The sequence below is a fragment of the Gordionus sp. m RMFG-2023 genome, chromosome 4, assembly GCF_954871325.1.
Source record: "Gordionus sp. m RMFG-2023 chromosome 4, tfGorSpeb1-WG-v2, whole genome shotgun sequence".
Classification (NCBI taxonomy): Eukaryota; Metazoa; Nematomorpha; class Gordioida; order Chordodea; family Parachordodidae; genus Gordionus; species Gordionus sp. m RMFG-2023.
Window position 1 is genome coordinate 5,095,066 of NC_088778.1, and position 18,114 is coordinate 5,113,179.

The following is an 18,114-nucleotide window of genomic DNA, read 5'->3' on the forward strand; positions in this document are numbered from 1 at the left end:
ATTGATAGTACAACAACTACACTTAATATTGATACTACAACCTCCACAACTATTACTGAAACCAAAGAAAATCAACTTTCTGTTACAACGGCAATACCTACTAAGGCTACCCCCCAAAAATATTCTACTACTAATATCTTTACAACTATATTTACTAATGATACGACACCAATCGCATTTAGTGCTGATATATTAGCAACAGAATCTACTATAGATATCCAACCAGATCTAATATTGGAAACTGTAACATCCAACGATTATTATATCACAGCAGCCATTAACACCTTTGATGCAATAATCATATCTAACACTGAAACTATAACATCCACATTTACTATTGATGTCACCGCAACTGCATCAACTATTGATATGATAAAGATTTCTCACAAATATATTTTATCCATATAGAGGCTAAATAAACCCAGCTGAAATCCGGTTTTAGCGGGCTGAGGGCCTGTTAAATTGGGGGTCTGGGAGGAAAAATTCCAGTAAGTTTTTAACCCCCTCCCTTGGAAATTGGCTACACCTTGTTAGGTATGTTCTTATTTTTCTTAAAGAAGAAAATATTCTTTTATTGGTGGAAGTATTAATAGTTTTATTTGCCCAAATATATAATATTTTGATATATTAGGAAAATAGTCAAAAATGTGTTAAATTAGGATAATTATACAAAGCATCATAACATTTTATCGAACATTATCAACTGTAATTAACCTTCTATACCATAGTTTGTATTTAGCTAGATGCATCATAGGATACTTTAACTACTTCACAATATATACCAAAATTTAATTTTTCCTTATCAAGATTTGAAATAGATTGGTAGAGGTTCTGCGGCAATAATATTTGCAGAATTGTCGATAATTGAAGAAAGACCTTTAGTTCTTTTGGATAATAAACTTATCCAAGAAGGGGGACACTACTGATTCTATGTAAGTTTTGAATGATAGGCTTTGCTGCGAGATGAGGTTGAAGAATATGAAATTCATCGAATTCTTCTTGCTCAACAATGACACATAGTATATGAAATTCATCATCCGCATTTGCACTAATTTCCTTAAGTGCGTAGTATCAATTTGTAATATACTAAATATCTGTTTAGAATAAAAAAAAAAAAAATAAGTGTAGTGTTATTAAACGGCTCGTTTTGAGCCGATTTTTAAAAACGGCTCACTCAGATCGATGTCATTTTTTTTCAAATATTTTACAGAAACGAGTGTTAAATTATTTTATTACATTCAAATGTAAAAAAAAAGATTTTTGTTGTAATATTTAGCCAATAATCTCTCTGCTCCTGGTGAAATCTCTTTTCCCAGACCATTGGGTTATTTCAGTAAGAACATTTATAATAAGCTCCTCAAACTCCATAATAGCTGTTATTTTTTAAGGTGAAGGTTTCATCTTATTTTTCAAGCATTTTGTAATATTTTTCCTCGTCGGTCAAAGAGTTTCAGTTATATTTCTGTTTAATATATTTTGTTTTATGGGATATCTAAAGTCTATATATTGTTTTTGAATTAATGTAATAATTATCGCGATTATCTTACTTTATTTTTATAAAAATTTTACTGAAAAATAAATCAGCTGTATTAGAAAAAATTGCATATCGGGTTTTAAACAGATAGTAAAATAGGCAATATAAGAAGGCCTCTTAAAAAGATGGATTACATAATATGTTGCATTTTATAGAAAAAAAAAATTTCGTGATAATTAAAATGATAATCTGAGTTTGAACATTGAAAATGATTACCAAACAATAAGTTCGAAGTCTGTATTAAAAATTTTATAATATTTGCCTTGTTATTTTAAATAAATAAAACTTATACCCTAATAGAATACATACTATTTCACTTAACATCAGAATGCATTCAATAATAAATTGATAATTTGAAGTATCCTTTCAAAACTAAAACTGCGATTATAAAGAAATGCACTTAAAGAAAACCGGAACATTTAACTTTAACTATCCATAGCCTATATTATATACGTTAGAGATCTGCAAATCAGGGCCAGCCCATACTCGGCCCGACCGGGTTTTAGGTCAAGCCGGATCGGGTTTCGGGACAAATAAAAAAAAGAGCTCAAGATCGGGCCGGGCTGGACAAATCTTTTAAAAAAAATTTCGGACTGGGCTTGAAAAATTGGGGCCATGCAGATCCTAGCGTATCCAAGGAAGGAGGGCAGGGAAATAAAAATTGTTTTTTTACCCGGTATACTCTCTGCTCTAGTGTTGTTAAACGGCTCATTTTGAGCCGATTTTTAAAACGGCTAACTCAATATTTTAGCCAGAAAAATATTGCTTAAGTCCTCGAGATTTCGATAATATATGCCTAGACCTTTGTTCCTTCTATTAGCAAAATCTTGAGGCTTGCGTAATATTTTTCTGGACGAAATATTGAGTTAGCCGTTTTTAAAAATCGGCTCAAAACGAGCCATTTAACAACACTACTCTGCACCCTCAGTTCCCTAAAAATAAATAAAAGATGTCAATATAAACACTAACTAACGCATTCTTTTTTAATCAAAAGCTTTTAAATAACGGGCCTAAAGCCTCCTTAGTTTCTTGTGAATTAGAATTAAACTTTCTTTCCAAAATATTTATAATAAAAAATATAAAAGATAATAAATACATCATAAATTGCAAAAAAAACAAAATACAGTAAAATCCATCTAGTATTAACGTCGTAGTTTATGAACAGGTAATTTATACCAAGATTTTTTAAAAAAAGATAAAATTATTAGAAACCCTACTGATAAACCGTAAAAAAAATGAGAAGACTTTGAGATTGAAAATACAAAGTTTAATACCCAAAATTTCTAGCAAAAAATCTTTAAAGGAAATTATCTAAAATAGGCCTTAAATGATATGTCGCATACATATTAAATAACTCTATAATTATTTTTATAACCATGACCGTTGAAAGAAAATTAGAACCTAAAATAAAAAATTAGATATTTCATAATTTTGCATTTCATTTGCTCTGTTAAAATATACATTGTTCTTCTATAAATTTAAATATGCATATTTTCTTCTTTTATTATTAGTATATTCCGCGAGTTATAAAGATTGACAGCTGGTCCTTTGAATCCAAATTCGATTTCAGGAAGTTTGAACTCTATTTAGCGGAAGTGTTATCAAAAACTTAATCGTACCCAATTTTTTTTGAAGGTGTCGATCTAGGTTATCCACTGTTTGGCCTGTGTTCTCAAATATTTCTATTAAACAATTTAAAATTTTAAACCCCCTAATTTAGGTTAATAGCAACGATTGACAGTACCATATGATTCAAATAGGATTTAAAAGATTCTCTAAAATATAATATTATCGTAATCTGGTCACTGGGTGTGAATATTTTAGATAGGTCAATTTTTTTAAAAAAGGTTTGTTTATTGATTAGTGTTGTTAAACGGCTCAATTTGAGCCGATTTTAAAAACAGATAACTCAATATTTTATCAAGAAAAATATTTTGAAAACCTAAAGATCTTGTTCTTAGATGGCACAAAGGATTGAACATCTATTGGCGAAATCTCGATGCTTAGGCAATATTTTCCTGACTATAATGTTGAGTTAGCCTTTTTAAAAATTCGGCTCAAATCGAGCCGTTTAACAACACTTTTATTGATGAAAAACATTTAGTTTATCGATAATGATATTATAAGAGTTAGAATTATTTAGCTGAAGCTGGAAGACCCGAAGACCCCCAAATATAATATTTCTTCTGTAAAAATAAGATTTAAATTTATTATCGTTTTTTTTAAAAAAATGTTATTTATATAAAATTATACAAAATGTTTTCTAAAAATAATTTTCCCATATCGGAATAAATTTAAAGTGAATGAAGTATGATGCATAGTTATTATCATTAAAACGGGATGTAATAGAATATTAGAATAAAGATTTGCATCATTATTTTTTTCCGAGGAAGGACATATGTCAGTTTTGACTGATTTTGTCACATTTCAAGATCTTGTATATGGGCTAATTAATATTATAAAAAGAATAAGAAATTTATACTCAAAATGAACATCAGATTTAAATGGTAAGACATTCTATATTCGCACTTAATTTTAACCATTTAAATTGTCTTTATGAATAATGATTGATAACTATAAAAAAAAAATTAATAACATATTTTTATTTACTACAAAACTCGAAAAAGTATACAAAAATATTAAATTATTCACGGTTAATTAAGTATTTTTTTTTATCCTTTGAAAGAATAAAATTTAATTTTTGATGTACAAAAATTAAATATTATACTTTATTTTTTTGTCTTTCTTATTATTTTTTAAAAGAAAAATTATATGGTTTTTCTTTCGCTAATCAAATGCAATTATTGAGTAAACGATTAAAAAGAGAATTATTTATAATTAGTAAGCTAAGCCACTAATTTTCACATCGTTCATCTGAACTGGAAAAAAAAAATTATTAATTTTTTTTGTATTACTACTTTTCTTTTATGAAAACTAATTTATAAATTTATAAGACTATGGAATGACACTGAATGAATATAATTTATTTAAGTCGTGATCATTATATTTTTTTAAAGTTACCAAAAAAAAGGACATATTTTTATTATAATCAAAAAATTGACAAAAATATTTTTTATTAATCATAATTATTCAACTAAATTATTAATATTTTATTTTTTTTAAAAAAAAGAAAAATTTATTAATATAAAATGCAAGAAAGGTATAATAATATGGTATATATAATGAATCTTGAATGCGATGCAGTATATTCATCCATCCTCATTTCGTATTAGAGGTCTGCAAATGGCCAAATTTTAAGCCCAGCGCAGCTGAAATTTAGTTCCTGCCCGCTAGGCCTCCAGGTTCCAATTTTTTTAATAAGGTTTCCCATCTCCCGTTATGTTAAAAATCTGGAAATATATCTTATGGCAAAATAACCTATAATGAAGAGGATGTTTCATGATTTCCTTATCATAGCATTGAACATAAAATGTAGAAAAAGTAAAAAAGATCGTATTTATGAATGAATAATTATAGTAGCAGGGCATTTAAACATATAAATTATTAACAGTTTAACAAAATTAGGCTTTAGAATAATTTTGTTTTCTTCTCCTAATATCTATTAAGCACGGGGGCATCTCTGCTTCTTGCCGCTCGGCCAGGTCTCTTATTCTTTTTGCCGGTCCCCTGCCCAAATAAATTTTTTCCAGACATTTCCCTACCAGTCCTGCTCATGGGGTGAGCATTGTAAATTATATCACATAAATTTTACAAAAATACCTGATATAAGTGAGTTATAAATTTTACGCCAAAATTATCTGATATTCAAAGGGTTATAAATAATTTAACTTTTAAATATTTGCTAAAAAATCCAGATTTGCTAAACACCTGGCGACACATATATAAACAGTAATATTTCCCTAATAAAATATAGTTATCGCCTATTATTATGGCTATATGCATGAACACGGCCACTATTAAAAACACACAATTATTGAAACAGAAACTAACGACTAAATTTTATTGAAGCTGCTCCCCCCCCCCTACTTTTTTATAGGTAATTTTAGAATGTTACCTAAAAAAAGCACAGATCCTATACCTCCTCGATTTTCTCTATTACACAAATAAGAAAGATGTTTTTTCCTTTTGAGTATAGGCCAAAATTTAAAATATCATTTTTAAAATATAATAAAGGAATCATGAGCTAGTTTCCGATCCTAAAGATTGGCTCCAGAAAAAAATCTGTTCTTTCAGGAAGATAGAAGTATAAAGTGATTCCTCAATCAAAGTGGCTATCAAACAATTTGGCGCTACCCGAAAACACTAATTTTTTTAGAATACATTATATATAATCATGTGGTAGTGTCGAATTAGAATATTAAAAATGCTGAAAAAAACCCCTTCATCCAAACTTAAAAACAGCGAGTTTTAACAATAACTCGTGACCTACGGAATATTGTAATATGTTAAAGGAAACATTAAAAAATAACATAAAGTAAAATAAAACATTTTATCAGTCGGAAAACCAACCAAAATTTGATATGATCGATATAATAAATGTTCATTTATATTTTTAAAAAAATCATCGTTTTCTAGAAGCGTGACCCTAGTCGGTTGAGCGTTTGCATCCCAATCCGATAGTTCTGGGTTCGAATCCAGCAAGGACCATATTTTTTTTTACTGAAGCTAACTAGGCGGTCCCTTCCTGGAGGGTTGATATATAAAATAATCTAAGGGAACGATTCATTTCTTACCTGATTTCGAACAAAAAAATTTATCCACAAAATTTTGAGTCATGTCTAATTTATATACTCTCATAATAATGTGAATGAAACATTGATTCAGGCAAATATAAATTAAAAATAGCTCGAAAGTTATTGAATAGTTTGTCAATTTATCAGGACATGTATATGTAATAGGAGCAATTAACCTTGAAAATAAAGGCAATTGGTAATATGAGCAATTGTATTCAACAAATGTGTATGATGATTAATTGGTATATTTATATTGATTTGTAAAAGATATATATATATAACTGAATTTTTTCATGATAGTTCAATGGCTCAGTTTACAAAAGGAAAAAAATTCAATATAAAAGAGTGCGAGATAGAAATTGTATTTATCAAAGATGGAATTCATTTTTTCAATGTCCATAATGGAGGACAGAGAAGTCGTTTTAGCAAATATTGGATTAGAAGTTTATTCAAAATTATTTACTTTCTGTTTACCTAAGACATTAGGTGAAATATCATACGAAGATATAATCAAACTTTTAAAAAATTTATTACTCGAATAAATCTAATTTTATGCTGAAGAGATATTGTTTTTTTTTAAAAAACGGAACTAGGAAAAGGAGGAATTATTACAGAATATATAAATAAAATTAAAGGTAAAAGCAAGCACGTGATTTTTAAAGTAACGTGATAAATTAGTGTCGGGAATTACGAATGAAAAAAATATTAATGAAGTTATTAATCAACGACATGGGAAAAAGGTTCAAATCACGACATACATGGAGACGTGAAAAATGATAACGTATACATAATTATCCTGCAGGAAATGAGATGAATAAAATTTCAAAAACAAGTGACAAGGGAGAAGCATGACAATTATTTGTTATTGTTGTGGATTAGAAAACTATATAAAACCAAAGTGCCCAAAATTAAATGCAATTTGTCATAACTGTGGAATAAAAGGACATTTACAGAAAGTTTGCAGAAGAAATCATGGTAAGAAAGAATATATTCTAACTATAGATATCCTAAAAAAGGGGGAAAGAAAGTTTTGAGGATTGGGATTCGGCAGAGGAGTCGCGGAAAAAATTTGAGGTGAAACTATTGATAGATAAAATATGTGTTAAATTTTTTTAAATGACACAGATTCAGCAGTCTCCATTTTGAATATAGAAGAGGATTTTACCGTTTAGATAATACCAGTAACAAAAATGGATATTTTTAAAAACTTAGAATAATTTAATGATCGATATTCAAGGTAAATGTATATTACCCGTTAATTATAAAAATAAAATTATATATCATGAATTTATAATTGTAAGCAATGATATTAATTTGATAGGTAGAAATTTAATAATAATAAATCAATGTAATACAATTAATGAGGTTGGGGGGGGGGGCATCATTATATATTAAGAAATTAGGTTTACTGAAATATTTTAAAGAAGTTTATCGGTAAAACCCAACCCCAAATTTCAAAGTCTTAAAAGCAGACCGATACCATTTTCCTGGAAGACAAAACTAGAAACGGAATTACAATGAATGGAATCCATAGGAGTTTTAGAAAATCTAAAATATTCGAATATTGCTTTTCTATCCTGCCTGTACTGAAAAAAGATGTATCCTTACGAATTTGCGGTGATTTCCGACAAACGGTTAATGCAAATATTTTAATTTATAAATATGCTATACCCAGAATTAGTGAATTATTAGTCACACTAGGTAGTGGATCCAAATACACGAAATACACGCTATTAGATTTATCAGAAGCGTATATTCAAATAGCACTAGATGAGGAGGCAAAAAATATGTTAGTGATCAACACGCCAAGTGGATTGTATCGTTACACACGACTTCCGTTTGGGGTAGCTTCAGCGCCAGCCATAACAAGCTATGGATTTGTTATCAAAAGGACTGGCGGTAAAACGATCATAGGGAAATGGTCCTCCGCAAATAAACTATGGGGAAAAATCTGTTTAAATCTTGTCGGACTAATTAACGGAGATATATATATCTAGTAATAATAGATAGTTTTAGTAAATGGCCTGAAATACAAAAACTTTCAAAAAATAGTTTTACTGAATTAAGAAAAATATTGTTAAGACTTTTTTGCTATTTTCGGTTACCCCAATATGATTTTTACGAATAATGGACCCCCATTTCAAAGTACAAAATTCAGTATATTTTGCTAACAATTAGCAATTAGAAATATATATGGTACCCCTTGCCACTCAAGAACCAAAGGAGAAGCGGAGCGGTTAGTACAAATTTTTAAGAATTTTTTAAATAAACATAATGATCCTAATAAAATACAAGATTTTCTTTTTAATTATTGAAATACTCCATAAATAACCATAAAATAATTACCAAGTTTATTTATGCTTAGATTTCAACCCATAGGAACCTTACAATTAATAAGACCAATTTATCCTCATCCATATAATTTAAATGAGAAAATATATGTAAAAGATTTCAAAAAAAAGATTAGAGATCTGCAAAGTTAGGCTCGGGGTCTAATTATATTTAAAATAATCGGGTTCGGGTCGGGCCGGGTCTAAATTTTTTTTTAAAATATATCTAAATTTTATCCATTTTATATTGAATTTTTAATGTAAAATAAAAATATATTTGATTTTATTTATTGAAACTAAACGACATATAACATTGTCTCTTATTTTGAGTAATTATAAAAATTAATTTCTATATTTAAAAAATTTCGGGCCAGGCCGTGCTTGAAAAATTAGGCCTGATGCAGATCATTAATTTGGATACCAGGTATCATTGTTAAAAGAACAGGACCAATGAAGTTTTTAGCTGAGACTAAATTATGTTTATGAAGAAGACATTAATTATTTAATTACATAGGTTCGACGATTCCAAATAAAAAAAAATAGAGGAAGGAAGAAAAGGAGAAGCTATGCAAACTATATCATGAATGAATGAAATTGATCTTATACAAAACTCGATAGCCAAAAACATTGTTCCTATAAAAATCTCGATAGCTAAAGACATTGATGTTATATAAGACTCGATAACGAAAGACACCGTCATAAATGAAAAGATTGAAATCGATAATACGGATCAACCCTCAGTGGTGAACGAAAGTACAATTAGCCGTTACCCAAAATGGGTAAGAAAACAATATACACTGTTCCAAATCGAGAGCCCAAAAAAGGAGAGAATAGATGTAACAGAATCAATTATCCTTGAAGATAAAGGGAAATTGGTAATATGAGTAATTATATTCGAATAGATTTGTTAATTGTGTTTGATGATTAATTGATGTATTTGTATTGATTTATAAAAGATATATAAACTAAAGAAGTTAATTAATAATTCATTGTTTTCGTGATGGTTCAGCTTATTACACATGCTTGGAAATGGTACAGCCTACACGTTTTTTAGGCAAAATCAAATCATCTAATTTAAAAAATGCGCTCAGAAAATTTAATTTTAAATTTTACTATCCCCTTATGAATTTCAAACAATTCAAAAAAATACAGATATTTCCTGATTATGCTTAATGTTGGTAACGTCACCCATACAGTACTTTACCCTACTACTCCCCCCTCCCAGTTAAAAATTATCCTAATGATTCATTTAATTACTAAACGAGAGAAAATTAAACTAAATTACTTTATATGTTTTAATTATTAATTAAAAAATTATTATAAAATATACAAATAATTTTATAAGCAACTTTTAAATATTACTTATAAGATAAATATTATTATATACCAAAAAAATGTATGAACCAAAAAAAAAAGCTATTAAATTTATCTTTTTTTGAAAAAAAATAATATTTTTCTTTGTCGTACGAGACGATTTTTATTTTTCCAACACACCTTATAACAATAGGTTCGTCATTTTTGTAAATTCACAATATAATGTTAAACTGCGGGTAATTAAAAAATCATTTATCTATAAAAACGGAGTATTTCTTCAAATATGTATATTGAAAGATAAATTTTTCGCGTAGATGTTATTAAATCTGGAAAAATGATCCCACATATGGTTGCCGTAATTCCCGTCGCACCCATCAAGACAACCAAAATCACTAGCGGGTTTAGAATAATTATAGAATATGGGTAACCAATTAGGTTGCATGCACTGACAGGGATTGACATGGCTGGACATGCGAAGATTGGGTGAAGGATCGCCTTTATAATTTTCTAATTTTATTCCATGTGCCGTGGTGTGATGATGATATGAACTAGCCAGAGGAAAATTCAAATTTTCGTTTTTGATTTCGTTCGATCTACGATGACGAGAATGTAAAGAAGTCGTTGTGTCAGGTTTTTCATTTTGTTTATTATTATTATTATTTTTGTTGTTGCTGCTCAACTGGGCACCGGAAAGATTTACGCGGGCCTGAATGGAAGCGTTTTTCACCAAATGGCCTCTTTGTTTGCGTTTAGGTCTGTACTTGTAATCTGGGTGTTCCTTCATGTGCAGGCACCGTAAACGCTTGGCTTCGTCGATAAAGGGCCTTTTTCCGGTTTCAGAAAGTAATTTCCATTCGATTCCAAGCTTCTTGCTAATCTCCGAGTTATGCATTTTAGGATTATCGAAGGCTATTTTCCTGCGTCTGTCTCTGGACCAAACCATGAAAGCGTTCATGGGTCTTTTAACGTGTTGACTCGATAATCCGGAATATATAGCTCCCCGAGGGCTGCTTATGATGTAATTTTCCTCTTCAACTAGAGATACCTTATCAATAATTGGCACCTTTAGAAGGTACGTTTCACCCATGAATTTATTATTTTGAAAATGTGCACTTGATAGAATTTCAGGAATGTCCAATTTGTAATGACACTTGACAATAATATTTAGATAATTAAATTATAAATTATTTTATGGGAAAAAATTTATTTTAAATATTTTTGAATTGGTAAATTTTATTTTATTTTATTTTTTTTAAAAAATATAATAAAATTGACATTATTATTATTACGATGCAATATACAGTTTTTTTTAAATATTTATATAATGTCTAAAAAAAAGGATGTGTTATTTAATTTATATTATAATTGGTTGAATATATTATTCAAGAAAATATTACATTTTTTTGGTTCAAATGTGAGTAATAAAATGTAAAAAATGATAAGTAAATATAATATAATACTTCTGTTGAATAATGATTGTCAAATTAATTATATCTTTGTTTATAAATACCTTCTTTCTTTTTTTTATACGTCAACTGTTTAATTCTAAAAAAAGCAAACTAATATATATATAACAAATAAATTTATTTTGTACATATCTCGGTACTTAATTAAAACATAATTTACAAATGATTTATTTTAGAAATTATTGCCAAAATTAAATCAAATAATATCGTTATTTTTTTTTGTTTTCGGTAACTCGTTTTAATAAAGATTTGTTTTTAAACATCATTAATATTATAATTAAAATAAGAGACAAGAAAAAAAAGGATGCTTAAAGGTCACTTGTATCAACTTCTGTCATATAGACCTTCAATAGCTCTCTTGTTATGTTGGTTATTTTAAAGAAATACTACAGTTCCATTTAAAAAGAAAGAAAATTTATGAAAATATGAGGTGAAATGTGAGGATAAAACCCCTCCAACATAAAATCTTCCTCCTGCTATACTAAATATAAAAAAAAAATTATATAATCACTTTTAATTGCGGTTTATATGCAGGGTAATAAATTTTTGAAAATAAACGAATTAAATATTCTTCATAAATCAAAATTAGTCATTTTTTATAACATTCTTTAATCTGAACAATTTACTCACAATGATATAATTATGATGTACATTATATTAACTCATATTCCAATAAATGATATTAAATTAGAACCGTACGTCTTAAAAGTTTTTTTGTTAAATTATAATTTAGAACTAATTACTCACATAGTCCTCCCTTTCACCGGTATCTCTATATTTTGAGTGATAATACATAATTACCACTTACCAGGCCTATAAGGGAACATTTTATATAAAGTATACGAAAATTTTATTTTAGAATGATAATTATACGTATATATCTAAAACGAATTATTTGTTATACAATATTCGATACGATATATGAATAAGTTCGAACCGAATATGAATAAGAAAAATATATTATTCCTTAAATTATTATTTTTTTTATCTATATTATTCGATCTACATCTTTAAAATTTTTCGTTTTATTCGAAATCAATCATTATTAAATATTTGAAATTATTCATATATATACTACTATTTTCTTTACCTATTTTTTTAAAATTTATTTCCACTTATATAAATCACTTTTATTTTGAAATATATTTAAAAACCCATTTTTCATTTTTGAAAATATTTTTTTTTTAATATTCGTACGAATACCGGTGATTCAAACAGAACCTAAACCGGTATTACCGTTATTATTTTCCGAATCTAAACGGGGTCTGAACCGTAAAAAATTTGTCACCGAAATCTGAAACGGACCTCTAAAAATGCCCGCAAAGGGGTTTGAATCTTTGATATTTTAACTCGTTTAAAGATGATTAATAATCAATTTTGACTTATAATTAGAAATTATTTTTATACTTTTTAGTAAATAGAAGTGTTCCCTAAAATCTATTCCTCCTCCTTATAAATAGAGAAGATAATATTAAAAAAAAATACTTTATTTTAATAGTACACGGTTAAATTATGTTAGATTTTAAGTGAAAAAAGTTTTAATCCTATTTTTAAAGGTTCGCCCGAATGATACTCCCCGAGAATACGGAATTATTTAACTCATATGAATGGAATAAGAATAATGCAAATATTGGATTTGAATTTTTGTAGGTATAATTATATATTAAATAATGAGGAATCGTCATATATTTTTAAAAAAAGTACACCTAATCAAAAAAAACCAAACTATCCCTTTTCTAATTTAAATATATAGCAAAGACCTGCAGAGTTGTAAGGCCCGGCCCGGATTTTTGAAAAAAAAATAAAATACGGTCCGGCCCGTGTACCTACTCCAGGCCTAGGGCCTGGCCTGCAGGTCTTTGATATATAGTATATAATTAATTATGATTTAATGTATAGAATGCTTTATAATATACGAGTCCGATATATACATGATCTGTAGATATATTATACTTAGTAATCCTTGTTGCGTGTTACATCAATTCTGATAATGGGTCTTTGCGGTGTTGGGCAGTATCGTGGATATTTTTATCTACGATACAAAATATCTTGTTACTTGTATTCAAGATTTAAATTATTTAAAAATATGTGTGTCTTAATCAAAAAAATTATATTAATTAATTTAAATAGTATAGTAAAATTTCAAAGGACATTATTTTTAAAATTTAATTGAAGAATATAATCCGATATTAAAAATTTTAAGATAGGTTAATGATATATGCCATTGATCATTATATAACAATTGGCTAAACAACTAAAATATTTTATTAAAATCGCCATAAATCCATCATAAGTCATAGTCATAAAAATTATTAACCAAGTTATCGAAGATATAAATATAGAAAGGAAAAGTGAAAAAAAATGATGCTAAATATGGAGAATACAATTACAAATATAAATTAAGCATATTAAATAGAAAATTTTTTGAAGTCACCTAACATGAATATATACCAATCATAAAATTATTGTAGAGTTTAAAGAATATTACAAATTTATAAGTGATTCTGCAGACTAGTCATCTAATTCCGCCAGTAGCGTAGGCAAGGGGGAAGGGGGGAATCCCTGCCCTCCCCCCCCCCCCCTTATGAAAAATATGGGAAGTTTTTCATTTTAATTTTACTAAATTGATAATATAAATGCTTAAAATTTAAAAAAACAATTATTTTTATGTTTATTTGATTAATTTTTATATTTTTTAAAATAAATTTAAAATTATCTCGCAAAAAACTTGTATAGTTTGTCATATTCCTTTTTTAAAAAAATCTAGTTCCTCATGAAGAAACAATCATTAATTACAAATGTTAAACACAGATATGCCACAAGTCTATTTGCCTACCATTTTATGCCCCGCTATTAAATATAAAAGTACAAAGCTACTATGACATCAAGTCTCATATAAAAGATGATAGGATTTTTTATAGTGAAAATAATAGTAAAACACTTTAGATATTTTGTTTATTAAATTTTTCTTAAATTGCTTTTATTTTTCTTGAATCTTCGTCCTATCTTGAATCCTGGTATCAATTTTAGAAATTTTCGTATTTTGGCTATAAAAAACTGATCGATGAACTAGTAAGTATGCATTGTATAGTAGTGACCCGGCCGAAGGTCGGGCAAAACGGACCCCCTATTAGGAAAATTCTGGCTACACCACCGAATTTCGCTGAGCATCTAAAATTATATAATTTTATTAAAAAATCACATTTATAAGAATATTTATTTCATATTCAATATCATGTCATTTACATGCTAAATTTAGAAGGTTTTTTAAAGATAAATTTTATAGTAATGATTGATAATGAAATAAGAATGAAAAAATATTGATAAATAAAAGAATAATAGCAAATAAATCTCTAATCTTAAATATTTTTTAACTAGTAGAGACGCCATCTAGAAACATGCAAAGATTACAAGATTCATCACGAAGTATTTCACAAACAAAAAACAAGAAGAAATTGTAAATACTTCAAAAACATTAGCTAAAAAAACCCATAAGAGTGTTCAAATAATAAAAAGAATAATCTATTAACTTTTATTGTTGAAGGAATACATTCATTATCTATAGTTTAATAAAAAGAGTTTGTAAAAATGGTTGAAGGTAAATTATCTTCTCTTATCCATATCCTCTACTTGTTTAAACTATTATATTGTATTATGGATTTCCATTATACCAATAAATATTCTCGAAGATCTTTGCAAAGAAAAATTAATGAAAGCTTCAAATATGAAATAATTTTATAACAGGTATTGAAAGCTTAGACAAAAAATAATTGTAAAAATATTGTAAAATTTTTTGAACTTTATTTTCATTATAATTATGTACAATATATCTAGAGTTAATATTAGTTTAATTGATATAAATATAAATTCTAGCTCCATATATTATAAATTTATATTAAATGCTAATTCGGATTGCAATCTCTTAGGTTTTTTGTAAAATAAGTGGTAAGATATCTGAACAAAATTATTTTTTGTACAAGATTCGGGCCCAATGGATAATGACCATGCATAATAATGACAATCTCTCATAACACAATTTTATTGTAAGATAATTAGCATGTTTGAAATATGTTTCATTTGTGGAAACTTCCACAACCTTCTTCAACTATATTATTTGCTTCTTTTTAATTAAGAAAATAATTATAAATAAAAAATATGTTAATATCATTTCATTCATGTCAAATGTATTAGAGATAATAAATATTTATTTAAATTTTTTTAATTTTAATTATGAACCTAAACGGTTTATAAATATTTGTACTGTAAATACTCTTTTTTTTTAAAAAAAAAATAAACAAAAATATATATTTGTTGTAGTTTACATATTTTTTTTTCACATATATTTTATTTGATAAAGTGATTTATTTTAACTGACGTATTAATTTCTAAATAGCGGTTACATTTAAAAAGAAATTGTAAAGAATCATTCATGAACTTTTTATATTTGAATTTATTTTAGAAAGAATAAAAGATACTAAATTTAGAAAAACGTATCCCTCATTCTCCCATGAATTCTTCATGAGTTTTCCTATCTATTAGTTTCTTTACAATTTTACAATCACAAAAATATTTTTTCGTAATTTTTTCCAAGGATGATGCAATTGCACCCTTTTTGCAACCTGCTGCGGGTGCCCATTATTGTGTCCTGGATACGGCTGGCTTCCCATAAAGATTGATCTTACCAGGTCTTTCATTTATTATAACTTACTCTCAGTTGGGGTCACATGACTCCTTGGCATACAGGCCATTCAAAGGGGAATTCGTACTACCGGGTTTTTCTTTTACATTAAATCCTGATCTTATCGACTCAATAGAAAACTTCATGATCAATAAATGTCCATAATTTTTATACAGAATTCTTCTCTAATTCATTAGGATACTTTTGGGCCATGTTTTCGAAATAAATTTCTACCTATTTGTGAATATAAATTCCTACCTATTTGAATCTATTCAAAATTATCTCATGAACATTGCCCAACACATGGGCCTAGTTAGGGGTCAAACTACATTTATTAAATTTGTTCTCTTAAATACGATTATTAATCCCTATTTTTTGAAAATAACAATATCAAGGTCTTTCTATTACTTTCTTTCTTTCTTTATAGACACTTTTCCCCTGTTCGTAATTATTCTTCACAAGGGCAAAAATTATACGATGTGTATTCAGGGTTCCCAGATCTTCCCCTCCGGTCCGCGGGAGACTCCCGCAATTTAGTTTAGATGTAAGCAACTTACTCCGGCAAAACTCACGCAATAGGAAATCACCCTAAACAATCTCCCGTAATTTTAAAATTTTTCCAGCATTAAAACCTTTAGCATTTTAATATTTTTAACTTATAAGTAATTTTGAGAAACAATATTTTATTATTTTTTTTGTTTTTTTAAACAAATTTTAATTTTAAAAAAAACATGTCTAGTTTGTTAATTTCCTTCTTCCTAATATGTTTTATCCAACAGTAACACAACATATTTACCATGTTGTTGTGTTACTTAATTTTAATAGGATATGAACATTTTATCTGGATTGAACTATATTTCTTTGATGGTTGAATTTCTTTTCTCTTAATTAAACTATCATTATGTTCATTAAAAAGCATAACACAATTATAAACTTATATCGGACTTATTTCTATAAGATATTCATTTTATTTAGTATTGTTCACTTTGAGCAAGAGCAATTCGTTATCATTATAACCAGTTATTTAAAATATAGTATTGCATAATTCCTCAATTTTTATTATGAAGAGAAAATCATTAATTAATTCCTATTTCAACAAATGTTATGCACAAAGCACCACGTATGATATGGAATGGTATGAGTTAGTAGTACGGCATGTCCCTAACAGATGATCCTTACTATTATCAGCCATTGATAGAATTTTAAAATTCTAAAAAGATGTTTTATTAATGGAAATTATAAAAGCTGTCCAAATATTTTGAAAAATTTTTTCGAAAATGAATTTGTGAAAACATATTTAGTAATCTACATGCTGTTAGTATGCAATTGCAATTAGAAGAATCTTAGTTAATAAAAATTAATAAAAATATGTTACAACTATATTAATCTAACAGTTAAAAATTGATAATGAGTTTTACGGCTCTTGAAAATGTTATTTGTTTAAATGTTGCCCTATTGATGACTTTCTAAATGAAGCAGACATTTTTACTAAAATAATTTTAGAGTATTAGGAATCATAATTTGATTTTAATAATTCATTTTACAAATGTATAAATGTTATGACCTTGGAACAAAAAACCATCAAATGATGTATTTTGTAATTTAATAAATATATTAAAAAGATAGCATATCTTGTCTGAAGAGAACGTTATGCTCTCATGATTTCCAAAATAAATGGGACAAAAATATTAGAGAAATGGGTAAAATTTTCTCGTGTCGTAACAACGATAAATCCCTCAAAATATTATCAAAATTTACTGACTTTGTTAGTATCTATATAGAGTAATTATAAGAATTAATAAAGGTGTACCAAGCCACTTCACAAACTCGGACGAAAACCAGGCCTGCAAAAAATTTTCTGCCACAATTTTCATATATCTCTTGCAAAATAAAAATTTTTACCTAATTTCTTCCTCAATTTGAAAATTCTGACCTGACAATCCTTTGTGTATTACCAAAATGTATGCTTTCTTATATTTAAATTTTTTAAGCCTAAATTTGTATTGAATAATTCTTAAATCCTAACTTATATTGATGGTTTTCACAATTAATTATCTAAGTGGATTGAAATATTATAGTTCAGTCCATCAGAGGAAGG

General features: G+C 27.4%; 1 protein-coding gene across 1 annotated transcript; it reads right to left on the reverse strand.

The window, feature by feature from the left end:
- Nucleotides 1-10,048: 10,048 nt before the first annotated feature.
- Nucleotides 10,049-11,126, reverse strand: LOC135928262 (transcription factor SOX-2-like). Its single transcript, XM_065464673.1, has one exon. It carries the CDS (start codon nt 10,957-10,959, stop codon nt 10,150-10,152), a length of 810 nt encoding a protein of 269 aa, XP_065320745.1. The 5' UTR covers nt 10,960-11,126; the 3' UTR covers nt 10,049-10,149.
- Between the last annotated feature and the right edge of the window lie 6,988 nt (nt 11,127-18,114).